The 17,696-nt window shown below is 32.0% G+C and overlaps 2 protein-coding genes across 2 annotated transcripts in view; one reads left to right on the top strand and one right to left on the bottom strand.

Annotated features, from left to right (window-relative positions):
- Window positions 1-17,696, bottom strand: part of LOC126775397 (protein I'm not dead yet) — a 39,688-nt gene that overhangs the window by 7,793 nt on the left and 14,199 nt on the right. The window contains exons 2-5 of the mRNA XM_050497282.1: window positions 2,014-2,124; window positions 1,731-1,890; window positions 924-1,189; window positions 145-259 (exon numbers count right to left, since the gene is read on the bottom strand). Coding sequence (XP_050353239.1) covers window positions 145-259; window positions 924-1,189; window positions 1,731-1,890; window positions 2,014-2,054 — 582 coding nt within the window. The 5' untranslated portion in view covers window positions 2,055-2,124. The remainder of the gene's footprint in view (window positions 1-144; window positions 260-923; window positions 1,190-1,730; window positions 1,891-2,013; window positions 2,125-17,696) is intronic.
- LOC126775398 (GPI transamidase component PIG-S) overlaps window positions 2,318-17,696 on the top strand; it is a 52,304-nt gene continuing 36,925 nt past the window's right edge. Inside the window, exon 1 of the mRNA XM_050497283.1 lies at window positions 2,318-2,519. Coding sequence (XP_050353240.1) covers window positions 2,486-2,519 — 34 coding nt within the window. The 5' untranslated portion in view covers window positions 2,318-2,485. The remainder of the gene's footprint in view (window positions 2,520-17,696) is intronic.

The following is a 17,696-nucleotide window of genomic DNA, read 5'->3' as shown; positions in this document are numbered from 1 at the left end:
GCGATTTCTTTCTTTTTCACCAAGCGTGAGATGAATTATTAATATAGTGGCAATTGTCACGATCCTCTATTAACATACGAGTCTGAGTGAGGACCATTTAACCAAAGTTCCATAAAAATAAATACATCGTATGTATTGCCTTACCTGTTCGAATACTTCAAGAATAGCTTCGACGATGGGTACCATCATGGTAGTAGCGGCAGCGTTCGACACCCACATAGAGATGAACATCGTTACGAATGTAAGACCCAAGTTGAGGCTGTAACAGAAGATATAATACAAGTATAATATTTTACGCCAATAAACATTGTAGATAAAATATGGTCAAGGTAAATATTGAGATGGCTTTATTGTATTAGTGTCCAAAATATACTGTGAGATTGTGAAGAACAGCTAATTGGAGCCATTAAAAGGCACAGGATTATACCATCAAGAAATTCTAAGTAGCTGTCCAAAGTTATTAAGCTTGTCGATATATATTCGATTATTGAGATATTCGTAACTCGTACCAAGGAAAGCAAGCAAAGTCGTCGATCCTACGTCTGTTCTTTCTAAGATCGTTATGGAATGTAGTCCCATCAAACAATAAGAGTCAAAGGCTTGCATTGCTTGGCTTGGGCTAAGGCCTGCTCTCCCTTTTTGAAGAGAAGGTTTGGAGCTTATTACACTACGCTGCTATAATGCGGGTTGGTGGAATACACATATGGCAGAATTTCAGTAAAATTAGACACACGCAGGTTTCCTCACGATGTTATTATGTACATCGTAAAGCACGAGATGAATTATAATCACAAATTAAGTACATGAAAATTCAGTGGTGCTTGCCCGGGTTTGAACCCACGATCATCGGTTAAGATTCACGTGGTCTTACCACTGGGCTGTTTCGGCTGATAATTATAATCACAGATTTAATATTTAATTACCGTCTATGCGAGCATCCAACGACTTGTACAGTCCACAAAGCGACCCTTTTCGGTAGTTTCGAATGTTGAACCCCAGCCGCTATCATAAGACCGCCCATAAACATCATGTTAGTCTCCTTCATATACGCTGCACAGGTTTTGTCAGAATCCAGGATACCCATAGTTGGGAAGAGCACGATGGGCAACATTGATGTTACAGGTAGGGGTAATAGCTCGAGCACCCAATATATAGCCATGATCAGAACTACATACATACATTTGAAGGCCTGTAAAATAATATCATAAGTTAAAAGTAATTCTAACAAATACAAATAAATTTCCTATGATCATCTTAAGAAGAACTATTAAAGGTTCTAAACTACATTAATTACACACGATTTATCGAATTCAATTTAAAACAGTAACTGTCTTTAAACGTCTCACTGCCGAGCTAAGGCCCACCATCCTTTTTTCCTTTTTTTTGTATTTGGTTTTGAGTCGCAACGCTCAAACAACGACGAGAATTTTATCCAAAAAATCTTCACGATGTTTTCATTAATCACCGAGCATGAAATCAATTTTAAACACATGTTAATTCAGTAGTGCGTTCTTGGGTTAAAACCGTAATCTTATAAAGTCACGATAAAAATATAAACAAATTGATGTTTAGATTGTATTTGCTAGGATTTGGACTTGCCATCTTCGCTAAGAACCACGTGATCTATACACTGGACGGCTCATCGACGGGTGGCAAAACTTTTTTCCTTCACGTCACGCAAAAGTATTGTCATATTATTTTACATTATTAACAATAGGATAGATACTTACTTTAGCTGACTCTGAACCCGAATTCGTGATTGGTATAGGCAATAAAAGCAGCGGAGTAAGAACCACTATAATAGCTTTCCAGTAAATGGAGAAGAATAAGCTGATCCTTTGCCATGGCGTTGCGCTTGTACGTTCTTTTGAAAAATAATATGTGGTGCCTCTAAAAAATAGATATTTGATTATTTCAATATTATTAATACACAAAAAAGGTATAGTCTGCATATAATACAATATACGCATGCAAGTGAAACTTCCAAAAATAATATTGAGAAAGGATTATTACTGTGCATCTTCGACGACACCATTTTCGGCGGTAGTGGACATATTTAGTACTTAATTTCTGCACAATTTAATTAAATGTTTCCCTCCTTGTCTATATCATCCTCAGTTGCATCTGAAACAAGAAACGATACAGTGTTATTTTTTATTAAAAATAATAATAGCTTATCGGGCCTTTAATAAAAAATATTAAATAAAAATAAAAAAGGGAATATAAAATATACAATACATATATTAACATTTAGTAAAAAAAATTGCATAAAGAGGAACGTTTACGTGCTCTTGTCATTTAATCTGTGTTCATTCCTCTGTCTAATCATCAAACGTCAATGTCGGAAGAAAAAGATAAACAGTACATTGCCGGATTAAAACTTAAATTGAATTAACAAAATATCGAAATTATTATCTAAAATTAATGATTTATAAATTACTTAATGTTTGTGAACGAAAAGTGTATTGAATAGTCTTTTTTCAATATGTCGAAGCATGACACTAAATTGGAGACAGAAGGTAAGAATAAAAAGAATTTAGAATGATACGAATTCTATATTCAAATGTTTTTAAGAACTTAATTTAACCTCTTTAGTCACACTGTGGTTTTTCAACCTCTTAACAACAAACACGTTAACTATGTAATGATTGTTTTGTTGATTTCTGTGTTTATATATTTAAAAACATGAATAATAATCGGCAAGAATGTCAATAATAGACGTAGTTGGGTGTTTGTTGACATAACCTATATTATTATTAAGTATTCCGTTTAATAGAACTCATTATTATGCTCCTACTACAAATATCCTTACTATCTTTTATGAATACTCAATGTTTATTGTTGTTGCTATTTTTTTTTTGTATATCCTTAACAAACATTAGGTTTTGAAATATTTATATAAACTATTTTCTATTTGTAAATGATTGTTGCATTACCTTACAATGTGCAAGGATACAACAACAATAAAATAAATTGAATTTTTCTGTTGGTTAACAATATTTTGTATGGGAAAGTTAGTTAGTAGAATGAGATTTACATTTAGTACACTTTTTACAAATTTGGAATGGACATTTTTATATCTATATAAAAAGCATGTTATTTCTAAAGTCATGTATTTCTGCTCTAATTGTTATTTTTTAATTAGATTACATTGTTGTTACTAGAAGTTTACTGGTGGTAGGGCTTTGTGCAAGCTCGTCTGGGTAGGTACCACCCACTCATCAGATATTCTACCGCAAAACAGCAATACTTGATATTGTTGTGTTCCGGTTTGAAGGGTGAGTGAGCCAGTGTAATTACAGGCACAAGGGACATAAAATCTTAGTTCCCAAGGTTGGTGGCGCATTGGATATGTAAGGGATGGTTGACATTTCTTACAATGCCAATGTCTAAGAGCGTTGGTGACCACTTACCATCAGGTGGCCCATATGCTCGTCCGCCTTCCTTTTCTATAAAAAAAAAAAAAAAGTCTTGTATGAGACAAGACACTCATTGAATCACAGCTTTTTGGGAATGTATAAATTAGCTATCATTTTTTATTATATTGTGACACCATCGAGTCTTAAAATTAAGACTAATTTAAAAATAAATAACTTTAAAAAAAGGCTCGGCTTATTATAATTTAAATTTAGAATTGTCTCCAATACTGTGTTTGCACTGTGATTGAAATAGAATGATAATCATTATTGAAAATTTGAATAAAAATATCTCATTTTATTTCCAATTTTTTTATAGGTAACACTAAAGCTTGTCAATAGACTAAAACAAATAAAAACCTATTATTTTCTTATCTATATATAGATTTTTGTTCACATATACCATCTATGTAAATGTAAATATTAAATATTACAAGATTAATAGAACAGGTGTTCATAATTGTTTACCAATAATATAATCGCAATAGTGCTTACCATGAACAATTATAATAATGCATTATAAATGGAAAATTTGCACTGACTAATATTGCAGTGGAATTCTTTTTTGTTTATAAAATAAGTAGGAGGACGGGCATATGGGCCATGTGATGGTGGTCACAACGCCCATAGACATTGGTCAATGCGCCACCTTGGAACTAAGATGCTATGTCCCTTGTGCCTGTAATTACTCTGACTCACTCAGTCTTCAAACCGGAGCACAACAATACCAAGTACTGCTGTTTTGCGGTAGAATATCTGATGAGTGGATGGTACATAACCAGATGAGCTTGCACAAAGCTCTACCACCAGTCGACATAAGTTACATAAAATATAAAAAAGAATTACTAATGGTCCTGTTGTATAATATAAATAACATGTAGACATTATTCATACATTAGACCATGTAAACTTAATATTAAATGGTGTAACTATTATTACACAAAAGGAAAAGTAAAGACAAAAACATATATTATCTAGGCAGTTTAAAAGTATTTCTCGTTCTTGAGCAGTTCTCGTTTTTGAGATAAATTTACCGAAAAGTGAATGGTAAGTTTTTTCCAAAAGCAATAAGTAAAGTATTGTTTTCCATATTTCATTATTAGTAATAGGCTATTTTTTTCAGTTTGTTTAAGGAGAATACAAACTTAGTCTAAGGGGGGATAGAAACTAACTCTCAGAAAGCTAGTCGTTTTAATCGCATATTTGAAATGATATTTAACAATATTCTGCTAGAAATTACAAAATATTCTTTATTACAAGGATAATATAGTCATAAAGTTATTTTAATGAGTTTGCTGTTTCAACTACTATAACCGAAACCGGTTTCCTTGTTTGCTATGAAGATTATGCAAGTAAACAAGTGACTTACCCTATCCTTGCATTGTTGTGATTATATTTGCAACTTAAGACATATTTATTTATTTTTAATGGCACAATACAATAATAATATATATGTATTGACAAAAGGAACTCAATGCTATAAAATTATTTTACCAGCTAACTCAGAAACTTGGTGGTAAGGCTTTGTGCAAGCCTGTCTGGGAAGGTACCATTTAATCTTTACATATTATACCGGCAATTCTTATATATGTTGTATTCCATTTGGTGGCTTCTGTGTGTATCTACAGGCATGAGGTATATAACGTTTTATGTTCCAAAGGTGGATGGCGCATTGGCCATGTATATATGTTCCTTTGCCAATGTATATGGGCGGTGGTGATAACTCACCATCAGGTAGCCCATTTGTCAATCCGCGTTACAAATGCAGGAAAAATCTTTTTTAGATTAGCAAATAAATCAAAAATTAGGATCACATTAAAACAACATTTACCCAAGTATAAGCAATAACTCACGCATACATGCATATAAATATGTATTACTATACTTCCATGCATTTATATAAATACTATTTATTGACATCTGCGTCAAGTTCGTTGTTCCTGTTGATCCCGTAATTTATGTCCTAAATTTATCATCTGATGATGATGATGATGATCTGTCTTATTTAGTTGTCGAGTGCTTTAGTTGTTGGTTATAAACTGGAAGACCGTTTTTTTTTTTTCGTTTTGTTTATATTATTATCGATATTTCGAATTCTAAATGCTTTTAGTTTGATTAACAAGATATGTGTGTATATACATAATACATAAAACAAAGTGTTATATTATGCAGTTAAATACTAGATAAAAGTAGTTTGCAGGCGTCATGTGTGGGAAGGTTTCCTTATAAATTCTTGTTAATATTTTACAAAGGCCGATGTAATTAGTTTTTTATTAATATCGGTAGGCAGACTGGCAAACGGGAATGTTGGTAAGTGGTAACCACCGCCCATAGACATCAGCACTGTAGTCTGTGATAAAAATTATCCATTTCTTACATCGTCAATGCTCTACCAATCTCTTGTTTTTATTTTATCAAACTCCACAGACTTGTGCGGTCAGATGTTCTACTTTGGTAACTATTTCTAAACCTTCTTCATACATACTCCACTTCATTGTGTTAATGAAACAGAGCATAAACAATGTTGTTGTCTCATTCCCTCGCCGCATAGTTAGATCTCGTGCTTCATAACATGAGATAATTGACAATAACATAAAAATCAGGTTAGAGTATAAAGTATGGATATATTCATTCATAATATTATTACTGATAAATATTTATCTATTAGATGATACTACGGATCTAATTTAAAGTTTTATGTTTGCATAGTTTTAGATAAGATTAGTTTTAGATAAATCACAAACAAAGTTAATCTCATTGTTTGTTTATAAATAATTTCTAAATAATAATGTATTAGTTGAATATTATTAAGTTTTAATATAATTTCGATTAATTTGTTATCATATTTTCCAATTTTTTTTATATAAATATATATAGTTACAGTAACAGCCTGTAAATCTCCCCACTGCTGGGCTAAGGCCTTCTCTCCCTTATTGAGGAGAAGGTTTGGAGCTTATTCCACCACGCTGCTCCAATGCGGGTTGGTGGAATACACATGTGGCAGAATTTCGATGAGATTAGACACATGCAGGTTTCCTCACGATGTTTTCCTTCACCGAAAAGCACGAGATAAATTATAAAAAGAAATTAAGCACATGAAAATTCAGAGGTGCTTGCCCGGGTTTGAACACACGTTCATCGGTTAAGATTCACGCGTTCTTACCACTGGGCCATCTCGACATATAATACTTACTAATATAATATTATAAATGCGAGTGAGTTTGTTTGTTTGTTACGGCTTCACGTCTTAACTACTATACCGATCATTTTGAAATATACTGACTGTCATTGTCATAAGAGTGTAAGAGGAGCGTGCTGTACGCAGCATAGGACATAGGGTCCTCACACCCTCTCACTGTCCAGTGAATCTAGTGTATAATATATTTATTTTATTATTAGTTCGCTTTCAAAATTAATTGGATTATGTTTTAATTAATATTATTATATTAAAAAATAATGTTAATTATATTATATTTAAAAACTAGACGGGCTCTACGTGTCGGTGTGCACGAGGCACTCTTCAAGTCGAAGCTTCCTAAGTCGTACGTCTGCTAGCCTATTGTTCCATTAAGAATATTAATATAACAATGTACACTTCCATTTATTTTACCTTACTGACAGATAGTAAGTTTGTCATCGTGTAAGTCGATCAACTATGTCGAATCGAAGGACAAAATTAAAAAAAAAGATAATATAATCGCGCTTAAAAACCAAAAAATATTTAAATATTTATGACCGTGTTTAAAATGTAAAATGTGTTTTAAGATATATATAGGTCTGTCTATTTAACAACATTGAGATAAAATAACATTTTAATACAAAATGATTTACAGACATATTAAAAGTAAGGAAATAATGACGCATGAGTATGAGCGCGTCAGATGGGTCAGAAGCCATATATTCTCACTGTCAGGCTGCATAGTAACTCTATAAACATCAATCGACTTGCAATTTCTCTTAAATGTGACAACACCCAGCTGAAGACTAGGTTAGATAAGATTGCTAGAATATTCTTTATTCAAATTGCTTCAGATTTTCAATAGGTTAATATTATGTGACTATATTCCATATTTAAATTGATGTTGAGATTGTTTGATGTTTATTAAAATCGAGGTCGTTTGAATGACCATGAAGATTTTCATATATATTTGTATGTATTTATTTACATGAAGAAGGTTTTTATGTTATTTTTTTTAACTCAATGCCATCTGCATGACTATTGGTTTATACACAAGCAAGACAATATCTTCCAGGATTTGTTAGTATATGAAATAAAAAAAACATGAAATTCACTTTTGTCACGTCAATAATCTACATTTGAAACGGATGAAACTGCGAAACACAGTTTTTTTTTCAAAAATACATCACCATACTTATCGGTATACATGTACGAGAAACTCTTATTAAATAACGGCCTTCAGAATATATTAAATATTAAGTGTTATGCAAATTAAGTAAGGCGTGACAATGGAGAGATCTATTTATTTCTGAATGACATAAATAGTAGAAGAGAGGATTTCTAATCACCGTATTAATTGTAACAAGTGAAGCAAATTGAAAAAAATAAATAATAATATAAATTTTTATCATTCCATATACAATCAACCGTCTTAATCAATTTTGAAGCGTCAATAGTTTTCGGGCAGCCTAGGGATGTTAAAATCGTATGTTTGATTTTTACCACTTTGGCTATCGTTGTCCCCACTCATAAAACCGCTTAATTGGAAGGATTGGAATCTAACCTAATTCATTTTCGATAGACCGAGTAAAGGAAATTGAAAATAATTAAATATTTCTTTGTAAAATAAACGACATTCAGTTTTAAGTATTTAAAAACAATACAGTTTGGTACAGTAACAGCCTATCAATGTTTGGAGGAGCTTATCCACCACGCTGCGGATTGGTGAAATACACGTGGCCTTAAAATACTTCAAATGCATAATTTGACCCTCATTCGAGTTCATTAGATAATCAGCTACTATATATTTAGTAGATATAATAAAACATAACCACTCTTAATGATACACATACTGGATTTCTCCTGAACGATTTCGCCACGGTGACCATCTCGGTGCGTTATGACAAGTGCACTATTCATTCACTCACATGATCTGGTGAAGAATTTAACCGCGATACCAACGGCTTTACGAGCAGTCACAGGAGTGTCTCCCAAACTGCGGACGGTTACTAAAAGAAAACGGTCGCCTGTGAGAAAATCCTAATGACTTTATATTGACGCGAACCAGGGAATGCATCCTGTACTTTGAGATCTATAGCCTTATAAGTTATAAACTAGACCAACGATGTAATTAATTCTATATATATACTCGCAATGTCTTCTAACTTTGCGACGACAATAATTTATATCTAACAATAGAATAATTGCAAACGATTTTTTTTCTAACAACTTCTCGATTATTTTACAGATACACTCCGTTACACTACCATATAACTTACTACCAGGTTAAGTTATATTCGTAAGACAAAATAAAAGAAATATATAATCGCGATTAAACTCCAAAAAATATTTATAAAATATATTCGCTAGAATGTATTTGAATATAACCAGATGTTCAAATGTTTGAGAGCTATAATTCACTTGTTTACATACATTTTGAAACGAACTCACTGCACCCATTACACATAAATATCGTTTGTGTAGTATTCTGTGGCGTGTTCTTATTTTTTCCAGTATATACATATGTAGTTATATATGTACTCACGGTCCTGATTCTGTTCAGTTCTTATTATTCGAGTTACCTACTTAGAACACATGGGGACCTGTTTATTTATTTTTTACGTTACGTATGTATGAATATTCAATTATTCATCCTATATTATATTAAGAATATTATTGTATAAGCTAATGTTTTACAGCGCTATCTCAATAAAAACATTGTTGTTGTATATATATGAAGATTTAACATTTGTTTTCTTCGAACGCGCTTCCTTTAGCGTAAGACCTCCCTTAGATAGACTATAAATACTGTATAAATATATTATATGTATTATATACAGGATAAGAATAAATAGAGGATGTAATCAATGATTTCGCTTAATATAAACTTAACATACTTCGACAACAAATGTGACTCAATGATAATAAATCAATTAACTTTCAACCTTAGACTAAATATATTTATGATATTAAATCATATTTCTGTCTAATTGACTCTATAGCCTATTCCAACGACGAAAGGAATAAAGATAAACAAACAATTTTAAACTTGAATTGCGATTAAAATCTATGATGCTCGTTATGGATTCGTGTCGAATGTTGGCGCAGTTGTTATCAGAATTTTGGAAGTCAAATTAAAGTATATATATAGAATATAAGAATAAGTCGCGTTCTACTAGAAATATAGATATATAAAGTATTTTTAGTAGTGCATAAAGCAGAGTAAATCGCATTGAATATGTAAATCTTAGGTTTGTTATCTACTCTTTCTGCGATTGGAATAGGCCGTACTTAATATCAAATAGATTTTTAATATAGTATTGAACCAATGAATAAATAAACAGAAATTCGTCTGTCACCTGATCACAAGACACGGGTGACACACAATGTGGTCACCTACGGCCTCCGTGACGTCATTGACCAGGAAACGCATGCGCTCGTTTTGTTTACCGCGCGATTTTGTTAAACCACTATTAACGTAAAATGACAAGCGGATTTATCTTGACACTTGACGTTGTTTACGTTTAAAACTCGTTCCCAAACGATTACTGAAATTGCAACGCTTAAACGGTAATTTTTATTTATAAGAAACACTTTAAATTAATAAATTACCTTTTTGATAAGATGTTACTGATTGATTGAAAAAATACCCCATCGAACAGATTTATTCTCATTTCGATTTTCGAATCAACTTAATAAAAAAAAACCATAATAAACAAAATCTTAATTGACATTGTACTTAGAAGCAGTAGTACCAGTAACCTATTAACATTATTTAAAAAATAAAATAAAAAAACCCAGTGTCACGAAATAAAAGTGATGTATTAAGTCGTAAATACGGTAATAAAAAATAAGCTTTTCTTAGTTATAAAAGATATCTCGTAACGCAGACGTTACAATTTAAAGTAATTTAAGTGATTATCCTCTAAAACTTCAAAGTGCTCTAATGAGGCGTAATTATGAGAAATTGTAATATATCTTTATGATACGACTTACTAATATTTATTATATGTTTATTTAATTTTACGTGCCGTTTCTAAACGTAATAGATGGATCTGATTTTCCTGTTTATAAAATTATAGAAAAGCCGAAGCAAATATTTATTCGACATTTATTTTAAAACAAAATAAGTCGATAGCTTTTCTGTTATTAATTATCATAGTTAACAATATAACAGCATTGTGTTATAATTAATTAAAAACAAAGGTCAACATTAATAGTTGAAGAATGACGGAGCGAATAGTACCCACAACAAACTGTTTTAAAATGTCATTCTAAATTAACACGCAGACTAGGTCGCATTGTCTACAGTTTACACTATTGACACTTGTGCTATATTTTATCGAGAACAATGTATTTAAATTAAATATTTAACGAAATTATATTATTACGTAGCGTGAGTAAGCCGAGATGGATCGGTAGTTAGAACAAGTGAATCGTAACCGAATATTGCAGGTTCAAACCCAAGCAATAATACAGTTCATCTCATGTTCGGCGGTGAAGAAGAACATCGTGAATATAACATACTTTGTCAGGTGAAATTCGGTTACATTCTATCCTGCCTTGGAGTTGCGTGGTGTCGAACACCTTCTCATCAAGAGGAGAGGAGGCCCTTGCCCAGCAGTGGGACGTTTACGGGCTCTTAATGTTTTACTTTTATAGGAGGTTTACCTCATATTACGTTAGTTATGTAACTAAATAAATATTTGAATGTAATCGGATATCATTTGCGTCTCCGGTATAATTTACTGGTACCATTCTTTGTTTATTGTAAGCTGATAATCGTATAATCTGAATTCCGATTATCTAAGGGAAAAACGACACAGTCCTCCAGTCGCTAGCGAAAGCGATGAGACGTGGTGTTTAATATCTCTGTTTTGTTGCATACGTTTCTTAAAAGTAAAATAAATTCATTCCAATTCATTAATTCAATGTAAAAACATTACACTTACTTATGACTTTTAGTCAAAGTATAAGGTAACACAAAATAAAGAAACTCAGCGGGTTTGTTGTTGACAAATTAATTGTTACAGCTTACAAACAGCCAGATCGCTTCATTTCCAAGTTATAATCTCTTGCACACAAACGCTCCTTTAAATTTTTTTTTAATGAGCAACATAGTCAGTTGAACTCTTTCTATTGTAAAAGCGTAATCGTAGAATAAAACAGGAATAATAAGATTGTCTGTCTTTTGTACCAATTATGATGTTCATATTTTAACTATACTATTATTAAAAATATTATTATTAATGTTCTGTAATGTTCAAATCCGTTATTATGATATAGCTTTTCAATTCTTACGGTCTCTCTCTCTATCAGTCCAACCAAGCTTACAGTCAATTCGGTCTGCAGTGCTGTTCTGTAGAAACTCACTTCATTACTCACCCCTGAAATGTTATTAATAATATGATCACAATCGCGTATCACTTTTTGACATTTCACGATCGTTTTCTGCGGTGAGTTTCGAGTTTGTTCTTACAGGATAGCCTTACTGCTAATTTAAAACCTGATACCATAACGAACTAGCCAATTGTTATTTTCATCATTATTACGACTACCTTTCTAATTAATACATGTAATAATCTAACATGAAATCGATTACAATATAACATTTTACATAGATTTCATAACCGTACATAGTCATAGTATCATATAATGTCGTTAAGTTTTAATAATATAAAATAATCGTTAAATAAAACTTGATATTTTCTTAGCTGTTATATTAATATTACTTTAGAATTATTTGTATAATATCTAGCTAATAAACAACCGTATAACCCAAATCTAAATATTCTTTATTCAAATAGCTCTTTTTTTTTGATTCAATATATACATATATACATATTGAATGGTACCGATGAACAACGAACAGATTGAATGTTACCAATGTTAAAAATATAATATTGGAGTTTTACTTTGATCCAAGTATTATATATATGTAGCATTTCGTTTCGCTAGACAATAATAAAGGTACAATAGGTCGCTTGTTGCGCTATATTTTAAATAGAATTGGATTAGTCTGAAGATAGATTTTAGACTGTCGTTGCAAAAACAGAATAATTTACTGGTGTTAGGGCTCATCTGGGTAGGTACCATCCACTCATCAGATATTCTACCGCAAAACAGCAATATTTGTATTTTTGTGTTCCGGTGTGAAGGGTGAGTGACCCAGTATAATTACAGGCACAAGGGACATAACCTTAGTTCCCAAGGTTGGTGGCGCATTGGCGATGTAAGCGATGGTTAACATTAATTACAATGGCTATGTCAATGGGCGTTGGCGACCATGTACCATCAGGTGGCCCATATGCTCGTCCGCCTACCTATTCTATAAAACATTTTTTTTAAATATATTTCATGTACCTTTATATAATAAATGAGATAGTATCTGTCTTTCTGTTTCACTTTCACGGTTGAACTACTGAAATTTGAAGCAAGTTTGTACCTTAAAACGACAAAGGCTATTTTATACACTAAAAACTAACCATAGCACGCGGGCTAAGCCGCGGGCGAAAACTAATTCACAATAATTGTGGCAAATTAAATCCAAACACAAGAAACCGATAGAAACTGAAACTCTATGAAGTTATTTTTGAACAACACGTATAAAAATTATAAGGTCGAGAAATTTATGATATATTCGTTCTTGAAAAATTTCCAGCTCCGAAGTCCAAGGCGAGAGCAACCAGCACGTAACGTGATGGTATTGTGGGGTCAGTTAAATAAAGATCGGGGGCGTGACCGTCTTGCGTCAGCATATCCAGACGTTCGTGTTTGTTTTGCAGCAATGCGTAGGAATAGATCGCTAAATTATAAATTGCTGTAAATAAATATATCTCGAGACAGCTGAAAACGAAGCAGAAAAACTCTGAGGAAACGTATTTTATTTTGGACATCGTATAATTAAATACATTTGTTCTTGTTGTGGGATGTGTATTTGGTTTGCTTCCGTTTTTTTTTTCTTTAAATGTTAATTTAGATGACTCTCTTGCTGATTGATAAACTAAAACAAATTGAATTTAAATATTATCTTTAAGCCTGAACACGTCTATTGAAAAATTTCCATGACCCGACTTTGTGATGGGAGAAATAAAAAAGTTGTTTAAAAAAATAATAATAATCCACTTACCGGATTCAATCAAATCCAGCCGTTTAAGAGGAGAGTTACATAGAATATTTTTATTATATATAGATATATCACATTGTTTTCAATATTTTATGGCGAAAAATTAGGTAATTACAAAATACCCGGCGCTGATATCCGAGCCACGAAATATATACTCATAATGAAGAATTTTTAGGTTGGTTTAGCCAGTTGATCGGGAGTGAAAGCGTTATTTAATATCAAAAATAGTTTTAACATTTTAATAATAACCAATGTTGATCATTTTGATAAATAATTTAGGAGCACACTAAATGTTTACTTACGTTTTGTAATTGGATTCATTTGGAATGCAAATTGATATTCGGTGCAATAATATAACCAGGGTTGCCATCTTAACGGCATTGTATATTTCATATATACGAAATTATGCTATTAGTATGTACGGTTAAGAAATTTACGTAAAATGTTATATTATAATCGATTTATTCGATTCGAAAAATCGTTTAAAAAAAGACTATAATAATATTAAAAACATTCATCGTGATTAACAAATTATTAATTTAAAGAAGTTATAAAACCTTTCTTGTCATATTTCCTAATTTCTCAAAAAATTGTTATATATTTGTACGAATTATCAAAATAAAAACTTTATAACTTTTCGAATTCTAAGTTAACAGCCCTAATAGTAACATTCTTGCTTGTTTCGGCAGTCATTGACTTAGACAGGTTTATATACATATTACCTTTGCACCAAGTTCGGTTTAAGTTCATTACCCAGTATTTAATTTGTATGTAATCTTTGTATATTGATATGACATTACATATATATATTAACTTTTACAAGTTCGTCACGTCACGTGCCAAGATATGCGTAATTATATAGATATTATTTCTATTGAATAGTCTTTTTTTTTCAGTAGAGCTATTATGTAAGAAATTTGGATACCCACCGCAGAAAACGGTCGTAAACTGTTAGAAATTTATATTGGTTATAATGATTACAACATTTCATGAATACAGGAATCAAAATAGTCCAATCAATATAAGTCGGTTGTCAACATTTCATTAAATACGGTAAGTTCTTACAGAATAGTAGTTCTGTTCTTAGATTTGTTATATATTAAAGATTTCATGATGAGGAAGATATCCTGACCAGTTCCAAAGACTAGTCACCGCGTAGATACATATATTATAGTTCACAAGTGTATGCACAAATACACATAGATATTCTCTTATATATATCAAATTTACTACATAACAAATACATTTTTTTTTGTTTATGAATTACAATCAGCAGTTCTATTTCCAAGGACTAACTTGAGTATCTCACTCAAAATGTTAAATATTGACTTATGTCGATACCGTAACCGTAACAGCCTGTGAATGTCCCACTGCTGGGCTAAAGGCCTCCGATCCTCTTTTTGAGGAGAAGGTTTGGAGCTTATTCCACCACGCTGCTCCAATGCGGGTTGGTGGAATACACATGTGGCAGAATTTCAGTGAAATTAGACACATGCAGGTTTCGTCACGATGTCGATGCGCTATTTTATGTGTGTATCCTTCAACTGTTATAATTATTAATTAAATAAAAATAAAATTAATAAAGTAAATGTCGCATATGACAGTCATTTCACAATCGTGTTCTGTGGTGAGTCTGGACTCCAGATTTGGTTCTTAAAGAATAGCTCTACTCTCTTCAAATTTAATATAAACGAAAGTACAGCAAGCATTTGAAAACAAAGTCTTGCCTTCCACAAGTATAAACGAAATGGCATAATTGTAAACATGTTGCGAATAATATGGACCAAAAATGAAGCAAAAAGTTTGACTAATGCAACAACAGTGTTACCGTTATCAGAAACAGGAAAAGCGAGCCATTTGATATGACATTTGTATATTTGCGGTTCTCCGCGGAATTTAGAATATTATTAATATTGTCATTTTATTATGAATATGTATGATGATCGTTAGCAAAATATTCAAGTCGACCACATGATTATCGACGTTATGGGTTTTATAAATATTGTCATCGTGTACCGGTTGTTTATAATATTAATGCTCGTGACGCAATGTGTTTAATTACCTCAAACAAATTGCGCATAAGGACCTTCCTTAGATGGATACAAATTTATAATTTATCTTTTAAATTTATTCTTCCAAATGTTATTCGAATAAAACATTAAGTATGCGCTAGCCGAGATGGCCCAGTGGTTAGAACGCGTGAATCTTAACCAATGATCGTGGGTTCAAACCCGGGCAAGCACCACTGAATTTTCATGTGCATAATTTGTGTTTATAATTAATCTCCTGCTTGAAGGTTAAGGAAAATATCGCGAAGAAACCTGCATGTGTCTAATTTCATTGAAATTCTGCCACATGTATATTCTACAACCCGCATTGGAGCAGCGTGGTGGAATAAGCTCTAAACCTTCTCCTCAAAAGGGAGAGGCATTAGCCCAGCAGTGGGACATTAACAGGCTATTACTGTTACTGTATTGTATTTACTATGCGACAGCTGTTTTACGATAATCTAATGTTAAGGCGTAATATAATATCTGATTAACTAACTGCATCGTGACTATTATTTATTTTTTCTTTCGAGAAATTCTCAATAGCAGCTCTGCGTTAGGACCTTGGCATTGATTACACTGAGTCTGAGAAATCACGTAAATCCGTTTGTCCTGATCTCATAACAGGACGTTTCTGGACTTTGAGAGCGCACTTGCACCCTACAATATCTCCTGCGCAGACGGCTAGTTCTCGAAATTCGCCATGGTATATACCAATTATTGGTCCTTGAAAGATTTAGCGATATCTGCATCTGAATTATTTTTTACTGAGCTACGAGATAGCCAAAAATTAATCGCTAATATAAAATCAGCAGGAAATGCTATATTTTATTAATTGTTTATATACCTAGCCTAATTATTTGAGCTTCGAGAAAATTCACTTTTCCATCTTGTTTCTTTATTATTTAAGCAATAGTGATTTCGTTTTGTATTTTAAAAATATCATAATCATTAGCAATATATGAAGCGTAAAATAATATTTGGATTTCTCCAAATAAAGACAATTGTCTTTGAAATTTGGTTGCGCAATCACGTTGTCGTCACTCGTGTCCTTAACAGCCATTGCTAATTAAACTTCGCTGGCTAAACATTTGTTTGTTTGACGCATATTGATAAACTTAATTATTTTAGCGCTATAGTAAATAAATATGTACATAATTTGAAAATTTTATTAGCATACTTAAACTCTAATTCCCGGATATAAATATTTTCAAGGACAATTATAATTGTATTTAGAAAAAAGTCCCGAGAAGAGCTTGTAAAGTAATAATAGTATGACTCTTTTTTATTTGCTTAATATTAACTATACTAATTTTATGAATTTCGAAAGTAACTCTGTTCCGTCTGCTACACTTCCATTGATAAACCACTGCACGGATTTTGATGAAATTGGGTTTGGCGAGAACCCCAAGGTAGGTCATGGGTTACTATTTTATTTAACCTAACGCCTGACATATGTCATGGTTTCCATAAAAACGCGTTGTCGTCGTAACTGAAACAACTTTATTTTTTTATGAATTTTGATAAAACTCAGTATAATTATAGATGTAACAAAATAAGACAACTCATATTTGGGAGAAGTTTTTTGTGTATGTTAAAATAATTATAAATAAAAAGGTCGCTTTTTATAGTATTTGCATAGATTAAAGTTTATATACATAATATTTATTAAAAAAAAAATCTAATAACGGAATTCCTATATGTAAAGACATGCTGTATCATAATTGATGAGGTTGAACGAATAACATTGTTGCTTGCAACAGTTAACTATTTATTCTGCTGTTATTATAGATTATGTCACAGTTTAGACGTTTTTAATTATCCAAAGAAATCGTTTTTGCTTTTTTGTTTTCGTTACTCAGACGAATTATTGACCTTATGGTAAGTCACCTTCACCTGGAGACAGTCGCCAAGGTGTATAAACCCCT

Source organism: Nymphalis io, chromosome 18 (assembly GCF_905147045.1).
Source record: "Nymphalis io chromosome 18, ilAglIoxx1.1, whole genome shotgun sequence".
NCBI classification, from domain to species: domain Eukaryota; kingdom Metazoa; phylum Arthropoda; class Insecta; order Lepidoptera; family Nymphalidae; genus Nymphalis; species Nymphalis io.
Note: the sequence above shows the minus strand (reverse complement) of the source record. Positions and strands in the feature narration are given on the sequence as shown.